The sequence below is a fragment of the Notolepis coatsorum genome (assembly GCF_963971535.1).
Source record: "Notolepis coatsorum genome assembly, chromosome: 7".
Lineage (NCBI taxonomy): Eukaryota > Metazoa > Chordata > Actinopteri > Aulopiformes > Paralepididae > Notolepis > Notolepis coatsorum.
This window is the reverse complement of record NC_140171.1, coordinates 113,762,363-113,778,717: the sequence shown is the minus strand read 5'-3', so window position 1 is coordinate 113,778,717 and position 16,355 is coordinate 113,762,363. Positions and strand designations below refer to the sequence as shown.

General features: G+C 47.0%; 1 protein-coding gene across 1 annotated transcript in view; it reads left to right on the top strand.

Moving 5' to 3' along the window:
• LOC311231722 (regulating synaptic membrane exocytosis protein 1-like) overlaps nt 1-16,355 on the top strand; it is a gene marked incomplete at both ends in the record, with an annotated part of 86,077 nt that overhangs the window by 50,101 nt on the left and 19,621 nt on the right. The window contains 1 exon segment of the mRNA XM_084318347.1: nt 13,314-13,621. Within this exon segment, the coding sequence (XP_084174473.1) occupies nt 13,314-13,621 (308 nt within the window).

The window sequence follows — 16,355 nt, the reverse complement described above, 5'->3', positions numbered from 1 at the left end:
TACGTTCCGTTAGAGGAGTGTAGAGGAGTAGAGAGGAGTGTAGAGGAGAAGAGAGGAGTAGAGAGGAGTGTAGATGAGTAGAGAGGAGTAGAGAGGAGTGTAGATGAGTAGAGAGGAGTGTAGAGGAGAAGAGAGGAGTAGAGAGGAGTGTAGAGGAGTAGAGAGGAGTAGAGAGGAGTGTAGAGGAGTAGAGAGGAGTGTAGAGGAGAAGAGAGGAGTAGAGAGGAGTGTAGAGGAGTAGAGAGGAGTAGGGATGGGTATCGTTAGGATTTTATCGATACTACTACTCCTATCGATACTGCTTAACGGTTCGGTACTTTATCGATACTCTTACCGGTTATTTTTGATAATTTTTTTATGATTTTTATATTTGCAGTTGAGAGCATTGGTCATCTCCCTACAGTAAAGATTAGAAATGATTGAATTATTGTAAATGTGTGTGGAGTGGTGGGAATAGCTGCTTCAATAATAACTTATAACAACAACAGACAAGTTAGACAACTATGTATACAAAAAAAACGATATACACTGAATGATTAGTTGTTACCTAAAGTCCTTGGACTCCACTGTAGAGAACGGGTGCAGGCCTTTGACAACAAACTTTGTCACAGCCCTGTGACACTCGTTCACCCTATCCTCTGTCATCTTTCCTCTAGCTGCTAGGGAGAAAGGACTTTGGGTGGTGGAGGTATAGAGGGAGGATGTGTGGTGGGCTCACTGGCCTGGGACACATTGGTGGCTGACCTCAGCTTGACGATCTATAAAAAGTTTTTAGATTGTAGTATTTGTAGCTAAACAATTATTTTGTTTATTAGCCTATTTGTAATAATTCGTTATTAGCCTAGGAAACTCCGTATCTTGGCTTACCGGCTGCAGTGGACGTGGATGCAGATGGACCACTGCGCGCAAGGCAGTCGAATACGGCGCATTTCTGCACACTAATATAGTGTTTTGCAAACAAATGTTTTGATAGATTGCTCGTATTGCCACCCTTACTGGCAAATGTTTTGTTGCACTTGTGAACGCTTCGCTCTATCCGCCATCACGACTCAGTCCATGCAGAGCTGTCTGTGTCTGTGTGCAGCGCGCGTCGGCACGGAGACAGCGCTGAGATGCTTCCAGCTGCAGCACATCAGGTGTGCGGGGCTTGTATGTGCGGGGCTTGTAAGCGCTGCTGTCTGACGTGCTGCAGCTGCATACTATTGACAGCGCTTTCATTAAGGAGTACCCGTATGTATGTGTAGCGCGACTCGCGAGGAGTGTGTGTAATAATGACTCGCTGCTTCTCGTGCAGAGACAGAGAGAGAGAGATCGTTCGCAACTTTTAAATAATAATAATAATAATAATTTCTCTAGAGTATCGATAGCAGTACCGAGGACGTCGGAGCTTATAAATACTCCGGTATTTTCTAATATAGTACCGGTTCCCGTTTAAAACCGGGGTCCGGGGGGCATCCCTAGAGAGGAGTAGAGAGGAGTAGAGAGGAGTGTAGAGGAGTAGAGAGGAGTAGAGAGGAGTAGAGAGGAGTGTAGAGGAGTAGAGAGGAGTAGAGAGGAGTGTAGAGGAGAAGAGAGGAGTAGAGGGAGTGTAGAGGAGTAGAGAGGAGTAGAGAGAGTAGAGAGGCGTAGAGGGAGTAGAGAGGAGTGTAGAGGAGAAGAGAGGAGTAGAGAGGAGTAGAGAGGAGTAGAGAGGAGTAGAGGAGTAGAGAGGAGTGTAGGAGGAGAGAGGAGTGTAGAGGAGTAGAGAGACATGTAGAGGAGAAGAGAGGAGTGTGTAGAGGAGTAGAGAGGAGTGTAGAGGAGAAGAGAGGAGTGTAGAGGAGAAGAGAGGAGTGTAGAGGAGAAGAGAGACATGTAGAGGAGAAGAGAGGAGTGTAGAGGAGAAGAGAGGAGTGTAGAGGAGAAGAGAGACATGTAGAGGAGAAGAGAGGAGTGTAGAGGAGTAGAGAGGAGTGTAGAGGAGAAGAGAGGAGTGTAGAGGAGAAGAGAGGAGTGTAGAGGAGAAGAGAGACATGTAGAGGAGAAGAGAGGAGTGTAGAGGAGAAGAGAGGAGTGTAGAGGAGAAGAGAGGAGTGTAGAGGAGAAGAGAGGAGTGTAGAGGAGTAGAGAGACATGTAGAGGAGAAGAGAGAGTGTAAGGAGAAGAGAGGGGTGTAGAGGAGAAGAGAGGAGTGTAGAGGAGAAGAGAGGAGTGTAGAGGAGAAGAGAGGGGTGTAGAGGAGAAGAGAGACATGTAGAGGAGAAGAGAGGAGTGTAGAGGAGAAGAGAGGAGTGTAGAGGAGTAGAGAGGAGTGTAGAGGAGTAGAGAGGAGTGTAGAGGAGAAGAGAGGAGTGTAGAGGAGTAGAGAGGAGTGTAGAGGAGTAGAGAGGAGTGTAGAGGAGAAGAGAGGAGTGTAGAGGAGAAGAGAGACATGTAGAGGAGAAGAGAGGAGTGTAGAGGAGAAGAGAGGAGTGTAGAGGAGAAGAGAGGAGTGTAGAGGAGAAGGGAGACATGTAGAGGAGAAGAGAGGAGTGTAGAGGAGAAGAGAGGAGTGTAGAGGAGTAGAGAGGAGTGTAGAGGAGTAGAGAGGAGTGTAGAGGAGAAGAGAGGAGTGTAGAGGAGTAGAGAGGAGTGTAGAGGAGAAGAGAGGAGTGTAGAGGAGAAGAGAGACATGTAGAGGAGAAGAGAGGAGTGTAGAGGAGAAGAGAGGAGTGTAGAGGAGAAGAGAGGAGTGTAGAGGAGAAGAGAGACATGTAGAGGAGAAGAGAGGAGTGTAGAGAAGAGAGGAGTGTAGAGGAGAAGAGAGGAGTGTAGAGGAGAAGGGAGACATGTAGAGGAGAAGAGAGGAGTGTAGAGGAGAAGAGAGGAGTGTAGAGGAGTAGAGAGACATGTAGAGGAGTAGAGAGGAGTGTAGAGGAGAAGAGAGGAGTGTAGAGGAGAAGAGAGGAGTGTAGAGGAGAAGAGAGAAGTGTAGAGGAGAAGAGAGGAGTGTAGAGGAGAAGAGAGGAGTGTAGAGGAGAAGAGAGGAGTGTAGAGGAGTAGAGAGACATGTAGAGGAGAAGAGAGGAGTGTAGAGGAGAAGAGAGGAGTGTAGAGGAGAAGAGAGGGGTGTAGAGGAGAAGAGAGAAGTGTAGAGGAGAGAGAGGAGTGTAGAGGAGTAGAGAGACATGTAGAGGAGAAGAGAGGAGTGTAGAGGAGAGAAGGGAGTGTAGAGGAGAAGAGAGGAGTGTAGAGGAGAAGAGAGGAGTGTAGAGGAGAAGAGAGGAGTGTAGAGGAGTAGAGAGACATGTAGAGGAGAAGAGAGGAGTGTAGAGGAGAAGAGAGGAGTGTAGAGGAGAAGAGAGGAGTGTAGAGGAGAAGAGAGACATGTAGAGGAGAAGAGAGACATGTAGAGGAGAAGAGAGGAGTGTAGAGGAGAAGAGAGAAGTGTAGAGGAGAAGAGAGGAGTGTAGAGGAGTAGAGAGGAGTGTAGAGGAGAAGAGAGGAGTGTAGAGGAGAAGAGAGGAGTGTAGAGGAGAAGAGAGGATTGTAGAGGAGAAGAGAGACATGTAGAGGAGAAGAGAGGAGTGTAGAGGAGAAGAGAGAGTGTAGAGGAGAAGAGAGGAGTGTAGAGGAGAAGAGAGGGTGTAGAGGAGAAGAGAGACATGTAGAGGAGAAGAGGGGAGTGTAGAGGAGAAGAGAGGAGTGTAGAGGAGAAGAGAGAAGTGTAGAGGAGTAGAGAGACATGTAGAGGTGAAGAGGAGTGTAGAGGAGAAGAGAGGAGTGTAGAGGAGAAGAGAGGAGTGTAGAGAGAAGAGAGACATGTAGAGGAGAAGAGAGGAGTGTAGAGGAGAAGAGAGGAGTGTAGAGGAGAAGAGAGACATGTAGAGGAGAAGAGAGGAGTGTAGAGGAGAAGAGAGGAGTGTAGAGGAGAAGAGAGGAGTGTAGAGGAGAAGAGAGACATGTAGAGGAGAGAGAGGAGTGTAGAGGAGAATAGAGGAGTGTAGAGGAGAAGAGAGGAGTGTAGAGGAGAAGAGAGACATGTAGAGGAGAAGAGAGGAGTGTAGAGGAGAAGAGAGGAGTGTAGAGGAGAGAGAGTAGTGTAGAGGAGAAGAGAGGCGTGTAGAGGAGAAGAGAGGAGTGTAGAGGAGAAGAGAGGAGTGTAGAGGAGAAGAGAGGAGTGTAGAGGAGAAGAGAGGAGTGTAGAGGAGAGAGAGGGGTGTAGAGGAGAATAGAGGAGTGTAGAGGAGAAGAGAGGAGTGTAGAGGAGAAGAGAGACATGTAGAGGAGAAGAGAGGAGTGTAGAGGAGTAGAGAGGAGTGTAGAGGAGTAGAGAGGAGTGTAGAGGAGTAGAGAGGAGTGTAGAGGAGAAGAGGGAGTGTAGAGGAGTAGAGAGGAGTGTAGAGGAGTAGAGAGGAGTGTAGAGGAGAAGAGAGGAGTGTAGAGGAGAAGAGAGGAGTGTAGAGGAGAAGAGAGGAGTGTAGAGGAGAAGAGAGGAGTGTAGAGGAGAAGGGAGACATGTAGAGGAGAAGAGAGGAGTGTAGAGGAGAAGAGAGGAGTGTAGAGGAGTAGAGAGGAGTGTAGAGGAGTAGAGAGGAGTGTAGAGGAGAAGAGAGGAGTGTAGATGAGTAGAGAGGAGTGTAGAGTGAGGAGTAGAGAGGAGTGTAGAGGAGGAGTGTAGAGGAGGAGAGAGAGAGAGTGTAGAGGAGTAGAGAGGAGTGTAGAGGAGTAGAGAGGAGTGTAGAGGAGTAGAGAGGAGTGTAGAGGGAGAGAGGAGAGGAGGAGTGTAGAGGAGTAGAGAGAGTGTAGAGGAGTAGAGAGGAGTGTAGAAGAGAGGAGTGTAGAGGAGAAGAGAGACATGTAGAGGAGAAGAGAGGAGTGTAGAGGAGAAGAGAGGAGTGTAGAGGAGAAGAGAGGAGTGTAGAGGAGAAGAGAGACATGTAGAGGAGAAGAGAGGAGTGTAGAGAAGAGAGGAGTGTAGAGGAGAAGAGAGGAGTGTAGAGGAGAAGGGAGACATGTAGAGGAGAAGAGAGGAGTGTAGAGGAGAAGAGAGGAGTGTAGAGGAGAAGAGAGGAGTGTAGAGGAGAAGAGAGAAGTGTAGAGGAGAAGAGAGGAGTGTAGAGGAGAAGAGAGGAGTGTAGAGGAGAAGAGAGGAGTGTAGAGGAGTAGAGAGACATGTAGAGGAGAAGAGAGGAGTGTAGAGGAGAAGAGAGGAGTGTAGAGGAGAAGAGAGGGGTGTAGAGGAGAAGAGAGACATGTAGAGGAGAAGAGAGGAGTGTAGAGGAGAAGAGAGGAGTGTAGAGGAGAAGAGAGTAGTGTAGAGGAGTAGAGAGGAGTGTAGAGGAGAAGAGAGGAGTGTAGAGGAGAAGAGAGGAGTGTAGAGTAGAAGAGAGGAGTGTAGAGGAGAAGAGAGGAGTGTAGAGGAGAAGAGAGACATGTAGAGGAGAAGAGAGACATGTAGAGGAGAAGAGAGGAGTGTAGAGGAGAAGAGAGGAGTGTAGAGGAGAAGAGAGGAGTGTAGAGGAGAAGAGAGACATGTAGAGGAGTAGAGAGGAGTGTAGAGGAGAAGAGAGACATGTAGAGGAGAAGAGAGACATGTAGAGGAGAAGAGAGGAGTGTAGAGGAGAAGAGAGAAGTGTAGAGGAGAAGAGAGGAGTGTAGAGGAGTAGAGAGGAGTGTAGAGGAGAAGAGAGGAGTGTAGAGGAGAAGAGAGGAGTGTAGAGGAGAAGAGAGGAGTGTAGAGGAGAAGAGAGACATGTAGAGGAGAAGAGAGGAGTGTAGAGGAGAAGAGAGGAGTGTAGAGGAGAAGAGAGGAGTGTAGAGGAGAAGAGAGGAGTGTAGAGGAGAAGAGAGGGGTGTAGAGGAGAAGAGAGACATGTAGAGGAGAAGAGGGGAGTGTAGAGGAGAAGAGAGGAGTGTAGAGGAGAAGAGAGAAGTGTAGAGGAGTAGAGAGACATGTAGAGGTGAAGAGAGGAGTGTAGAGGAGAAGAGAGGAGTGTAGAGGAGAAGAGAGGAGTGTAGAAGAGAAGAGAGACATGTAGAGGAGAAGAGAGGAGTGTAGAGGAGAAGAGAGGAGTGTAGAGGAGAAGAGAGACATGTAGAGGAGAAGAGAGGAGTGTAGAGGAGAAGAGAGACATGTAGAGGAGTAGAGAGGAGTGTAGAGGAGAAGAGAGACATGTAGAGGAGAAGAGAGGAGTGTAGAGGAGAAGAGAGGAGTGTAGAGGAGAAGAGAGGAGTGTAGAGGAGAAGAGAGACATGTAGAGGAGAAGAGAGGAGTGTAGAGGAGAATAGAGGAGTGTAGAGGAGAAGAGAGGAGTGTAGAGGAGAAGAGAGACATGTAGAGGAGAAGAGAGGAGTGTAGAGGAGAAGAGAGGAGTGTAGAGGAGAAGAGAGTAGTGTAGAGGAGAAGAGAGGCGTGTAGAGGAGAAGAGAGGAGTGTAGAGGAGAAGAGAGGAGTGTAGAGGAGAAGAGAGGAGTGTAGAGGAGAAGAGAGGAGTGTAGAGGAGAAGAGAGGGGTGTAGAGGAGAAGAGAGGCGTGTAGATGAGTAGAGAGGAGTGTAGAGGAGTAGAGAGGAGTGTAGAGGAGTAGAGAGGAGTGTAGAGGAGAAGAGAGGAGTGTAGAGGAGAAGAGAGGAGTGTAGAGGAGTAGAGAGGAGTGTAGAGGAGAAGAGAGGAGTGTAGAGGAGAAGAGAGGGGTGTAGATGAGTAGAGAGGAGTGTAGAGGAGTAGAGAGGAGTGTAGAGGGAAGAGAGGAGTGTAGAGGAGAAGAGAGGAGTGTAGAGGAGAAGAGAGGAGTGTAGAGGAGAAGAGAGGAGTGTAGAGGAGAAGAGAGACATGTAGAGGAGAAGAGAGGAGTGTAGAGGAGAAGAGAGGAGTGTAGAGGAGTAGAGAGGAGTGTAGAGGAGAAGAGAGGAGTGTAGAGGAGTAGAGAGGAGTGTAGAGGAGAAGAGAGGAGTGTAGAGGAGTAGAGAGGAGTGTAGAGGAGAAGAGAGGAGTGTAGAGGAGAAGAGAGGGGTGTAGAGGAGTAGAGAGGAGTGTAGAGGAGAAGAGAGACATGTAGAGGAGAAGAGAGGAGTGTAGAGGAGAAGAGAGGAGTGTAGAGGAGTAGAGAGACATGTAGAGGAGAAGAAAGGAGTGTAGAGGAGAAGAGAGGAGTGTAGAGGAGAAGAGAGGAGTGTAGAGGAGAAGAGAGGAGTGTAGAGGAGAAGAGAGGAGTGTAGAGTAGAAGGAGGAGTAGAGAGGAGTGTAGAGGAGAAGAGAGACATGTAGAGGAGAAGAGAGACATGTAGAGGAGAAGAGAGGAGTGTAGAGGAGAAGAGAGGAGTGTAGAGGAGAAGAGAGGGGTGTAGAGGAGAAGAGAGACATGTAGAGGAGAAGAGAGGAGTGTAGAGGAGAAGAGAGGAGTGTAGAGGAGTAGAGAGACATGTAGAGGAGTAGAGAGGAGAAGAGAGGAGTGTAGAGGAGTAGAGAGGAGTGTAGAGGAGTAGAGAGGAGTGTAGAGGAGAAGAGAGGAGTGTAGAGGAGAAGAGAGACATGTAGAGGAGAAGAGAGGAGTGTAGAGGAGAAGAGAGGAGTGTAGAGGAGAAGAGAGGAGTGTAGAGGAGAAGAGAGGAGTGTAGAGGAGAAGAGAGACATGTAGAGGAGAAGAGAGGAGTGTAGAGGAGAAGAGAGGAGTGTAGAGGAGAAGAGAGGCATTTTCTTTGGTTGTTTGTTTGATGTGTGTTTTAATTATTTCCCTTACTTCTGTGATATAATGTAATGCATCGTCTATTTAATTTGACTATCGTTTTCTATTTTATTTTATATAAATATTTTTTTCCCCTTTCCCTGTTACTCTTCGAGGGGTTCAATAAATACAATTTAAATAAATTATAGGAAGTTGTTGCCTAAAAACACAAAGAAAGGTGAATACTATTGACAAAGAAAGAAGTAGGTTTATAGTCTGTATGCCTGTAAAAGCCCCAAACCACACTAATTACTGTGTTATGACACTGTTGTTTCACAAGCACATTAATACATTAGTAATTAATGTGTTATGAGCATCCAGTTCATGTAAATTACCGTATAGAATATCGCTATGACATCCAGAGGGGCTCTCACTAAAGGGAAGGGGGGCCCTATTTAGTTCAAAAGATTTTTAAGATAAGATAAGATAAGATATTACTTTACTGATCCCCTCATGGAAATGTGGGCGTCATAGCAGCATGGGGGGAGGTGGTACAGGTATGGGCAGGGTAATAATAGAAAGGCATAAATAGGAGGTGCTGACACCGTTTCATTAGTGGCTACTACTTCTAATACAATTTGTACATGTGTCCCACACATCTCAGGGTGGGGCTTGTGCACACGTTTTGCACAAACACACACAGACACACACACACACACACACACACACACACACACACACACACACACACACACACACACACACGCACACACACACACACACACACACACACACACACACACACACACACACACACAGACACACCCACACACACACAATCACAATGTTCCTACCAATGTGTCACGCCATCCAGCATAAATAATGCTCCAGCCCTGGATTATATTGTTTGTTTGTGCCTGTATTTGTGTATGTATATGTGAACATGTGCTTGTGTGCTTGTTTGCCCACGTGTGTGTGTGTGTGTGTGTGTGTGTGTGTGTGTGTGTGTGTCTTCTACCCAGAGCACACCCAGGTTTTAGTGTCCTACAATTCTTTATTGTTTATGCACACACACACACACACACACACACACACACACACACACACACACACACACACACACACACACACACACACACACACACACACACACACACACACACACACACACACACACACACACACACACACACACACACACAGAAACACACACACACACACAGAAACACACACACATACACACACACACACACACACACACACACAGAAACACACACACAGAAACACACACACACACACACAGTGTAGGCTTTAGAGCATGTATCGCACGGAGGCGTGCCTTTAGAAAATGAGATATGCGTTTCATAAAGCCTTTCTTGGTGTGGAATGGCACAGGGCCGTGGACGGACAGCATTCTGTTGCGTGCGCGGGCCTCGTTCAAGGATTAACCTCTTGGATTAAATGATCCCTCCTCCTCAGCACTGTCAGTGACTATAGAGGGAAACTATACCTTTCAGACTGCATTACGTCACTCTGCGTTACCACCACAACCTTTGATCATCCGTGGGTCTCGTATTGACAAAGCATGCATGCTGATCAGGGCTTAGGCACCAGGGTCGGGTGTGTCTTTTAGACCTCATTCAATCAAACAGACTGAGAGACGGACTTTTACAGACTGAATATGGACCTTTAAATCCAGATGTTTAAAACAATCAAAACCATCCCCCTGTTTATACTCGGGAGTAATAGAAAAACTGCTGCCTTTATTTCAGTAAATTATGAATATGTACACTGTCCTAAGACCTATAATGCACTGGGGTTAACACCAAGGAAAAGGAAGGGTGAACGCACATTGGCTCCAAGTGTGGAAATTTTCAGTCCGGCCGACATTGAGTTGAATGGGATCAGTCATCTCCTCGCTTATATGACCTTTAAACATGTTATTACCGCGGATGTCAGAATCATCAGCAATCTGTTGCATTATTAACTAGCTAACGTTTGATATATTGGTTGATGTATATTTCCTATTTCCACCAAGCAGAGCATTCCAACATAATGACCCTTCCTCGTTTTATTTCCTAAACACCAACCTTTTTGATTCAACCGAGGTTAGAGAAGTGAAGTATTGGAAGCTACTATATTGTCAACTGATGACGAGTTAGAATAATGGTGAGGAGCTGAACGGATTACCGGCCACTGCTAATCTGTGGTCCCTCGGTTGGGGTAGAGAGAGGTGGAGAGAGAGGGAGGGAGATAGAGGAGAGAGGCTGCGGGGAGGGAGGGAGGAGAGAGAGAGAGAGAGAGAGAGAGAGAGAGAGAGAGAGAGAGAGAGAGAGAGAGAGAGAGAGGAGAGAGAGAGAGAGGGAGAGAGGAGAGAGAGAGAGAGAGAGAGAGAGAGAGAGAGAGAGAGAGAGAGAGAGAGAGAGAGAGAGAGAGAGAGGGAGAGAGGGAGAGAGAGAGAGAGAGAGAGAGAGAGAGAGAGAGAGAGAGAGCTGCAGCAGTGTGTGCCTAGGCGCCTAACGGACAGCTGTGGGCTGCGCTGCTGATTTACTTTAGATTAGTCTGGATACGCGCCAACTGGGATTCAATCAGGCCGTGATGAATGTGCTCTGGCACGCTAAAAGCTAACCGCAAACTGGCCGGCCCACCAGCCATCAAGACTATAGGGTGCACTGCCCAGCGGTCCTAGAAAGGGATCTTTTCCCCCACACGACTATAGAACCCCGTTTCTTTGCACTGGAATACAAGGGATGTCTGTGTTTTCCCATCGCTCCGGATTCCCGCAGTGGAAAATAAATCACTGGGATTACTAATTCGAGTGGAGATAAATCCCTTTTTTTTGTTGTGGTGAAGGGAGGTGATTTTCAGTAGCCATGGCTACATGTGAGTATTGTGTGTTTTTGGATGATTGATGTTATCTATGGGTCACACAGGGGAAAAGAGGATGACCTCCCCGCACAGCCATGATTACAGTAGCTAACGCTCCTTTTCAGATCAATTTCAGAACATCTATACCCGGCCGTATGCATATTTTCTGTGCTTTCGTGAGCTACTGGGCTTCAGCACTAAAAAGGGGTGGACGTTTCCCTTTGCGTCAGTGAGCGTGACACCTCTGCCTCTGTTTCCTCCTCTTCAGAGAGTGGATGATAAATAGAACTAGTTTTGAGTTGATTCATCATTTTCCAGTAGGCTAGATAAGTTGTACTCAGCGTGGGGTCCAGAGACACCCCCCCCCCCCCCCCCCCAGGTGTTCTTGAAGAGGCTCCTGGGGGCCTCAGAAAATGGGAAATTGTTTAATATCACTATTTCATTCACTAGGAGTTAGTACAATGAGAGAATATCTGTGAAAGTATAAGATAAGATATTCCTTTATTGATCCCATTGGGGAAATTCAGAAATGCATAACTATAGGCATTACAATTAGATCTGAATATAAATATATGGGAAAGAATAAACAGTGTAAACAATATACTAACAATATATTAACACTTTGGTTGCCTTGGGTTAAATTAATGATATACCATAGATTGCCAGCGCTATTTGTCTATGGAGAAAGTCCCCTTCTTTGCATGGCTATAACTTTTTAAATTATATTGCTACATTGCCATTATTAGGGCCCATTCAAAGTCCTATATGTATTGTTCATTGTGTAGCAACGTTAAACTTTTTCATTCACATATTCATAGTAAAGTATGGTCTAATGTATAAGTATGTTTTCATCTCTTTCTGCAGCTTTCTCCAGAACGTGATATATAGCCCCAAATGCATTATATTGATGATGAAATACAGTTTGATGGCAATCAGCGCGATATAAAAAATTCCAACTAGACGTACTTCTAGAAGTTACTACACGTCATCTGATGTTGACCGGATGGGCGAGGGGGCGTTTATAATTCCGTGGGCAGCGTTATACCAATCATCTAATGTGGGTCAAATGTTGATAAAAGCAGTTAGTATCGAAGATGGTAACGTTACACGCTGAAACTCACCCCAGTCTCCGCGCGCCATTGGGCGATCATCGTCGAGTAGAAATTTTATCATTATGGGATATATTTTTACCCGGTCCATCTCCAGCTTGTATAATGGTATATACGTCCAAATCATGTTGTTTATCGAGCTATTGCCAATCGATCGCTATGTAGTGTGACGAGCTAGAGTGCCGGAACCTATACCGAGTGCCCGGAAGTAATACGGCCGACCAGCAAAACCTCTACTGCGCTTCCTGTTAAGCGGTTGCGCCGATCGGCCACCAGATGGCGCTCCTGAACCGCCAGAGAGCTCAGTGGGTCCTGCTGGTGGATCTCAGGCCAGCGGAGGGGGAATATGAATCCGATCGCAGATTTTTGAAATATTGATATAAGGACGCTGTACAGCGTCCCCCGGCAACTTTAGCATGGCCAGCAAAGACGTGAAAAGACGTGTCCCGGCAGTCAAAGTGTTAACTAATATATAAAGAATTTTTTTAAGTAAACAAAGGTGCAGTCAGATGAGGGTCTGTATGTCCTATCGGTTATATTATACGTTGCGATAAATATAGGCAATAAAGATAGTTATGTTAGATATGATTTAGTTGAGAATCCCATACCTGTATGTGTATTGTGGAGCTAACAGACAGGAGACGGTTATATTTTCAATGCATTCTGTCGTGGTCCTAACTTCTTGTGAAGGATCTATTGGTGAAATTAAAACGGACCTATCTCAAGCCCTGCCCTCTTTTCTTGATCCTCTAATTACAGCTGTTGTTTCCCTCGGACAAACAGTTGTGATAGGAGGATCAAGAAAAGAGGGCGTGGTTTGAAACAGGTCAATTCCAAACAGGAAGCCCCCCGGAAGCCCCTCCAGGACGCACGGTTTTTTTTCGTAGCCGCAGTTTGCGAAGACGCTCTCTGATTGGCTAGCCCGCGTACTGCGAAGACCCTCTCTGATTGGTTTAGCTCCGAAGGGCTCTGGGATAGAAATGTCCGCCTTGTACATATATTCTCTGCTTCGAAGTGGTTATGCTTGGGCCCTCTTTCGAAGTGGGTTATGCTTAGAGTTTGGAATCAGGGTTGGTGGTCCATCGCCCTGCTCTAAAGATAAACTCTAAGCATAACCCACTTCGAAGCAGAGAATATATATGTACAAGGCGGAAGAGCCCTTCGGAGCTAAACCAATCAGAGAGGGTCTTCGCTGTACGCGGGCTAGCCAATCAGAGAGCGTCTTCGCAAACTGCGGCTACGGAAAAAAATCATGCCTCCAGGACCACTTTGAGAACCACTGGGTGGTGTCCTGCATTAGGACAACATAGCCTGTCTCAGCACAATGAGCCACGCTCAAAATAACACCTTTAAAGGAACACGCCAACATTTTGGGGTGTGGGGTATTTTTTGGAAATCTCTGTCACTTGTCTCACAGATGAGGTATTTCCAATCCTCTAATCAGAGTCAATACACTCTGAAAGATAAGATGTACAGGAAATGTTCAGGTCAAAATGGTTAGGCCATTTCGTGTCAGTAACTTCAAGTCATTTCTGCAATTATTCAATGTTCATTTGAAAGTATACTAATAAAAGACACATTGACCATTATGGGAAATGTTTAAAGTAGTCTGGGCGTCGAGTGAAAGAACCTAACCTCTTCTAATTCTAATGAACCGTGAGCATGTTTTATAAGCTTCTTGCCTGACACCTCTCTCCTCTCGGCCCTCGTAGGTAATGTGGGTATGCAACCTGTGTCGTAAGCAGCAGGAGATTCTCACCAAATCAGGAGAATGGTTTTCGGGGTCAGGGGTGCAGCCCGCGGGCCCAGGCACCACCCTGAACGACCCGGTCACGGGCGGTGAGGCGCTGCGGGACAGGAAGCTCCTCCGCTCCAGGTCCCAGGCCCCTCCTCCTTCCGGCACTAACGCCAACGCAGCGCCACCGGACGGGACGCAGACGCCCGCCGGAGTCGCCACTGTCAACAAGGGTGCAGACAACATGGCCGCCTCCCGCTCCCGTAGTGAGCCGCCTCGAGACAAGTAAGACAACATTGTTCATGTCTTCCATTGCACCTTCATTGCACACACATCCACATGCACACACTCACTTTAAAAAACACTCACCTTAACACTCACTTTAGACACTTTAACACTACACCACCATATTTTATCTATTTATTAAAGAGATTTGCACTACATCCATACCTCGTTTTTGCATTTTTTTTTATTTGCATTTTTGTACCTCATTGTCTGCATTTTTGTACCTCGTTGCATGCATTTTTACTTCATTGTACTTAGGTTGTTCTTTAGTTGTATATATTGTATTTTGTATATTTGTATAGTGTTGGGACTTTATTCCTCTTTTACTTACTTTTTATTTTACTGTATGAAGCACATTCTCAGGGGCTCATACAGAACCAAGCATTTCACTGTAATGTACATGTACTTTATACGTGACAAATAAAAGCAAACTTGAACTTGAAACTTGAACCTGTTGGTAAGGGACATTTTCCTTTGTGACACTTTCTTTTGTGTTTTATTTATTTTATATTTTTTTACTATGTGATTAATTCCCACCTACCCTGGACCCCAGAATCTTTTATTTTTTACCTATTTTTTTCTCCTCCTTTTCTGTGTTTTCCTCCCATCCCAATTTACCTCTCGTGCCAATTCTCCCTCCCATGTCCTGATCGTTGCTTGCATGTGCCCCCCACTGGCTGGTCGTAGGGAGGATAGAAGCCCATCACGTGTCCCCTCCGATACATGTGGAGGCAGCCAGTCACATCTTTTCACCTGCCAGCGCGGACTCTCATTGGCGAGGAGTAACGCGTGGGAGGCTCCGTCATTTTCCTGTCTTTTGCTGTGCAGGCACCCTGACCGACCTGTAGGAGTCGCTGTTTACAACGACCAGATTACCACCCATCGACTCCCCTCCCGCTGACTCTGCCAATTGAGTCAGTATGACGGCCGGCCCAAGCCGGAGGCAACGCTGACAGCCGGATTCGATACCGGTGTCTCTTGCGTTGGTGACGAGCGCAATGTCCGCTGCGCCACCCAGCCGCCCTAGACCCCAGAATCTTATGTTATAAAGGAACATGCCAACATTATGGGAAATGTGCTTAAAGCCCAACATCCAGGTTAAACCCTACTGATCAATTATGGGTAGTTTACATCATTGGTATATAATTTCATTATAAATTTTTTTCCATTTGACACCGGAAATGCCACTCCGAAAGAGTTAAAAAGGTCCATGCACGAATAACATGCACGCGCGAATCAAAAAAGCTTATCAAACGCCGACGTCACTACAGGTGCATATTAATGAGCCGAATCTAAAAGCTTATCAGACGCTAGCACGGCCGTGACGTCACTTCAGGAAACGTATGCCTTATGCCCGTCCGGGTCATAGTACTACTCGATATATGGCGCTGGCTAACGTTAGCATTATGTCTACTGTCGTGAACCATTTGAGATCGGGGCATGTAGAGGAGTTTGGGGAAAGAGTAAAATCATGTGCAGGTCCTCTTCTCAGACCTGTGTGGCAAAGCACTGCACACGCATCATGCAAGCTACACGTCGCTGCATGTTGATCAATGGTGGCCCACTCGGTGCATCACAGTTAGCCTATAGCTCCGCCGTCCCTGCTACAGTCGGGACCACTACACTGACGTTAGCCTATAGCTCCGCCGTCCCTGCTACAGTCGGGACCACTACACTGACGTTAGCCTATAGCTCCGCCGTCCCTGCTACAGTCGGGACCACTACACTGACGTTAGCCTATAGCTCCGCCGTCCCTGCTACAGTCGGGACCACTACACTGACGTTAGCCTATAGCTCCGCCGTCCCTGCTACAGTCGGGACCACTACACTGACGTTAGCCTATAGCTCCGCCGTCCCTGCTACAGTCGGGACCACTACACTGACGTTAGCCTATAGCTCCGCCGTCCCTGCTACAGTCGGGACCACTACACTGACGTTAGCCTATAGCTCCGCCGTCCCTGCGGAGCTATAGTGGTTCTCTCCTCTTTGTGTGCCCCCGTTCTCGCGTGTGTCCTGCCGGGGAGCTTGTGGACGCGACAACAGCGGCGGCCGTAGCGTTAGTTAGCTCATAGCTATCGTGTACCACTAGCGTTACGGTGGGCTCGAGCACCCTACGGCTGCCGCCGTTGTCGCGTCCATGGGCTCCCCGGCAGGGTACCCGTGGGGACGGGGGTGTACAGAGAGGAGAGAACCATTTTGTGTCAGGCGTTCATGCCGGCCAGCGAGCCGGACGTCGGGATATGTTGTTAGCACAATAGCTACCAAGCTAAGCTATGTTAGCTTATAACGGTGTACACAATATGTACAACGACACAATGATTTACATTATTACAAATATGGTAACGTGGTTGTGGCTTTTACAAATAGTGGTTAGCTTTAGAGATGGATGGCTATGATCACGGAGCAATAGTGTTGTTAGGTGAAACAGATACATTTTCATTCGGCTAGTAGTAGCAAGGCTCTCAGTGCCTGCCACTAGCTGTGTGTGACTCTCAGCGCCCCCTGGTGAGCCCCCTGGTGCCCTGCACCTCTTGTGACGACATAATTTCGATTACACACGCACGTTATGAACCATTGATTAAAATATCCACGTGTGTTGTGATTGTGATTGTGTCAGACAAAATGTTTGATAAAAACGCTAAAACTGGGTCAATTTCAATACTTTTTTTCCCCTTCTTCATGAAAGTCACCGTTGGCCTAGTCCACATTGTTTATTGAACAAAAATACAACATG